General features: G+C 41.0%; 1 protein-coding gene across 1 annotated transcript; it reads right to left on the bottom strand.

Moving 5' to 3' along the window:
* Nucleotides 1-2,118: 2,118 nt before the first annotated feature.
* On the bottom strand, nt 2,119-4,496 carry LOC106938744 (serine/threonine-protein kinase pim-1-like). The gene is made up of 7 exons (XM_015020885.1): nt 4,425-4,496; nt 4,191-4,285; nt 3,369-3,416; nt 3,060-3,278; nt 2,579-2,756; nt 2,312-2,482; nt 2,119-2,210 (listed from the first exon to the last, which is right to left on the bottom strand). Exons 1-7 carry the CDS (start codon nt 4,462-4,464, stop codon nt 2,119-2,121), a joined length of 843 nt encoding a protein of 280 aa, XP_014876371.1. The 5' UTR covers nt 4,465-4,496.
* Between the last annotated feature and the right edge of the window lie 6 nt (nt 4,497-4,502).

Here is a 4,502-nt window from a genome sequence, read left to right as displayed (position 1 = left end):
CTTTATTAACAAACTTATGAACATTTAAGTCTTTTTCATCCAAATTCATGCTTCTCCGAGAAGCCAGCAGAGATTTCAATGTTCCTAACCAATAATAAAACAGAAATTCTGAGTGACAAAAACTCTAAATATCTTAACTATATATTAAGAGGTTATATTCACTACACTCTAAAACACTTGAGCAGCATTTAGTTGTGTCTACTACCTTCTACTCTTTAAGTCAAATAAATTTAGCACTTTGATTTTAAATCTGAATGTCTGAGTTTGTGTTAACTTTTTATGAATTTTGTCAAACCTCCAAGGGTTCTGACACCAACCAGTGTGATATCACGAAGAACATTCCAAATGTTGGTTACAAAGAATGAAAGTGATGATGGGGACTGCACACAGGCGGATCTAGAAAAATATCTATGGGGTGGCAAGAGGGTGGCAATGATTTTTTTCAGGGGTGATGATGTGAAGGTTTGGAAAACATTTGAACATTTGTGCAAACAAGTAGGAATTTTAAAATATAAACGCTGTTTTCAGAGAGCAGAAAAAAATATCTGAGCTAAGTTAAAACTTGCTTTAAAATCCAAAGTATATTTGATTTTAAACAAAGAGAGATATAACCATTTGTATTTGTGTTCCTAAATACAGAATGATTCCACTCACATGGTATCTGACCTCACTGTCCTTTTCTACAGGTGTTGCATGTTAAGCGGAGTCAGTGATGCTCTGAGATTATGCAGCTGAAGTCGACCAGCAGCTGCTTGCTAGATGCTCTTTCTCTCCAGGAAGGTGCGTACTGCAGATGATACCTGTCATTATTTATGGTCTTTCTGCAACAAAGTCTAGGAATCGCTCTTGGTCTGACCCCGCCCTGAAGCCTTTATGCCATGTGAGACCCCACCTGAGGTGAAACTCACAGACAGCCAAGACTTCAAGACCACAGGGGTACTCAAACCCCTCCACCACGTTAAGGTGGCGATTCTGTGAAGGGGAGGAAACCAGCAGACTGCATCAGAGCTTTATATCAATGCAGTCCCCCATCCTGAGCAAGCATGGGGCGACAGTGGAGAGGAAACATTCCCCTTTCAAAGGAAGAGACCTCTGACAGAACCAGGCTCAGGACGGGCGGCCATCTGCCTCGACCGGCTGGGGTTGGAGAGGACAGGAAAGTGGACAAGACAAACAAAACATTCACTGGAGCTCTGGCTCTGATGGAAGAACAGACCTAAAATGACAAAGAACATGTTAGTGGGCCGATATTGTTGTCTGAGTGGAGTTACAAAAACAGCACATAGATGTCTTCCAAGATAATCTAGATGTGGAGGAAAACATAGTCAACAGAACACCTAAAAGACTAAGTGACAGAACATTACAAAAAACATATGAGGTTTGTTGTGTCTGGTGCCTGTCTAATGTCTGGATTTGATGAAAGACAAGAAAATGAAGACAAGGGGCAGGAGAGGAAGTGAGACAGGATCTGGTGAAGCATGAAAATGTGACTAATGACAAGCAAAATCAATATACATTGCACAAATACATATGTAAACTACAAATACAAGGATACTTTGTTTCCCATTTTCTCAGCTGCTCTGTATCTTTGTGTGGATGTAACTATGTGATAGTTCCTGTAGTTGTGTCCCAACTGTGTGTTGAAATCTGCATGTTTATGGTTAAAAACTATCAACAACATAAATGTAGGCCATTTCTATGGAACCCATGAGGGTTCATGTCATCTTCATCTGGGTCCCTGCATCTCTCCTCACCACCATCAACCACACCACCTGACACAGCTGAGAAACATAGTCCCTCCAACATGTCCTGGGTCTTCCCCATGGCCTCCTCCCTGTGCACATGTGGACGTGCCCGGAACACCTCACCAGGGACGCATACAGGAGGCATCCTAACCACATATCCAAGCCACCTCAGCTGGCTCCTCACAAAGTGAAGGAGCAGCAGCTCTACTCTGAATCCCTCCTGGATGACCAAGCTTCTCACCCTAACTCTAAGGGAGAGCCCAGCCACCCTACGGAGGAAACCCATTTCGGCCGCTTGTATCCGTGATCTCGTTCTTTCGGTCATGACCCAAAGCTCATGACCATAGATCGTAGGGAACGTAGATCGACTGGTTTAAGAAAACCATGAGTGTCTCAGTAGCTCTTCCAGCGTGGGACGATCCTCCGGGTGTTTCTTGAGGCACCTAGTCAAAATATCCTGGCAGTCTGCAGGGTCAGAGGTCAAAGTGCCACAACAGTTAGAGCTGCGAACAGAGGACAGATTTATATATATGCTGTGAGAAGATACAATACAATGTTTGTCTCACTTTTGGAAAGCTTCCTGCTGATTTTCAGCTTCTTTTTGAGAAAGCTGTTGGTTTCAAAATTCCTATCGTGGAGAATTTCGAACAGGATCACCCCAAGCTGCCACACTGTTGTGGGTCCAGCAGAATATTTCTTTTGTGTCCGATATTCTGGTGATTCCAGAGCACGGGTCCCTAGAAAATGTGTGAGAATTAAAAGTCAGAAAGAAGAGGAAGAACAGTAAAAATAATCTTTTCTCAGAACTGACAGAAAGAAGCAGGATATTGAACCTTGGAAGATGGTAAATTTACGTCCATGGTCAAAGCAGCTTAGACCAAAGTCTATGAGATAGGCTCGTAGGCCTTCTGAGCTCCTCTCAATAAGGACATTTTCCACTTTAATATCTCTGTGGAAAATGTTTGCGTCCTGAAGTTGAATTGTTGCTTCCACCAGCTGTTTTAATATGATCTAAAAGACAAAAATGATTTGAAGCTCATAATTCTGCACAGATTGATGTTGGACTTCAGTGAGAAATACAGTGACTTGTAAAAATTTTTATTTTCATATGGATTTTTTTCACATTGTCACATTACACCCACACACTTCAATATTTGTGGAGACGTTATGTGATGGATTAAAACAAGTTTTATAAAATTATTTTACGGAGGGAATATTGCACTGTATTTCATGCCTCTGATTTTATCATATTCACTATGAAACAAAATCCACAAAAGCAACTGAACCCACTCGAATTTGCATCCAGCAGCTTACCTTGGCCTCCTCCTCATTTAGACAACCTTCATGTTCATCAAGGAAGACATTGAGGTCCTCTGAAGGCATGGGCCTCTCCATCACGAGGAGCAGCTCTTCCTCCAGCTCATACCAGTCCAGCAGGGACACCGTGGCTAACTGCCCTGATGAGCTGGTAGTTATATTCTTAATCTTCAACATGATGGCCACCTCCAACGCCATCTCCTGACCATTCTCATCCTGAAACATCAAAGCAAACAGGAGAAACCCACAATGCATCTGGAATCCAATAGGACTTAAAGTCAGTCCTAGATGCTTTTCCTCACTTACCTTATGTTTGCGGCCCACTTTTTCATTTGGGATGTGTTTGATAGCCACCTATACAATAGAAATAAAGCATTGCTCAGCAATGGGAATATCTTTAAAGGGTTCAGATTTTCTTTAGTTGCTTGATGTGGAGTTATCAGTATTGTGAGTATTATGGTGAGTTCACGACAAACACTTTTTGAGCATCAGGCGCGTTTCAAAGTCAAAGTCTATGTGTAGGCGTGTAGAGGGCCGTTGTGTTTCTACCATCTAGTGCAACGTGATTGGAACCGTTTGGAGTGTTTCGAGCGTTTGACACATCAAGAGCGTCCGATGTGCCTCCACATAGATTTTGAATGTAAACCAGCGAAATGCAAGATACGTCAAGCGTCTGCATTCAAAGTGCACACGCGTCGAACTTGAAACGTCGGGCGCATACTTGATGCGCGGAACGCCTTTGTTGTAAATGCACCATTAAAATCGAATGAAAATTTAGCTATCTAGTTTGGTCTTTCCAAAATCTAATTAAGAACTACAAGAAATTAAAATGTTCACAATTGTGCAATTCTAGTATGTATTAGTAAATATCACCCATCTGCACCTTTATTCTGAAAGTCTCATTGGTTAATTAAGTCATTTATCTAATATAATCTTATTTTACAGACCTGAACTTTTTCAGTTTGAGACATTATTAGCTAAAATCAGCTGAAAGAGTCTGACTACCTGTTAGACTTGCACCTCTCTGAGGATATCAATTCTTTTTTACAAACTTTGACTGCTACTGTTAGAAGAACTATTACTGATAACTTCACAGAGCCTCTTTTTAAGTATTCCAAATACACCTACAGGTAATTTATCCACCTTTCGATATCCAGCAAACACAGATCCATATCCTCCTTTTCCCAGTAGATGCAGCTCAGTATATTTTTCCAGGAATTCACCTGAACATATGAACACATCTTTAAATTTCATAAAGCACCAGAATAAACTCTATTCACACCTTAGATCTAATTATCACTACATCTTAAGTCTCTCTCATGATTGCTTATATTACAATTTTATTGCAACTTTAACTCTGACCTCTTTGGGGATCCCTTTTTTCATTTGTCTTTTTCTTCATATTCTTCCTCCTATCCCTCAGCTGTGGTTCCTCAGTGT

Source organism: Poecilia latipinna, unplaced genomic scaffold, assembly GCF_001443285.1.
Source record: "Poecilia latipinna isolate Pla-1442-1.1 unplaced genomic scaffold, P_latipinna-1.0 Scaffold2680, whole genome shotgun sequence".
Lineage (NCBI taxonomy): Eukaryota > Metazoa > Chordata > Actinopteri > Cyprinodontiformes > Poeciliidae > Poecilia > Poecilia latipinna.
The sequence above is the reverse complement of the archived record's forward strand: the minus strand, read 5'-3'. Positions and strand labels throughout refer to the sequence as shown.

Excerpts from the sequence above, each read along its gene's own strand:
- LOC106938744 (XM_015020885.1), bottom strand. The coding sequence starts at position 4,464 with ATGAAGAAAAAGACAAATGAAAAAAGGGATCCCCAAAGAG. Across the intron at positions 3,279-3,368 it reads AAGTGGGCCGCAAACATAAG|GATGAGAATGGTCAGGAGAT; the intron begins GTAAGTGAGGAA and ends TTGATGTTTCAG. Across the intron at positions 2,757-3,059 it reads TAAATGAGGAGGAGGCCAAG|ATCATATTAAAACAGCTGGT; the intron begins GTAAGCTGCTGG and ends TTTGTCTTTTAG.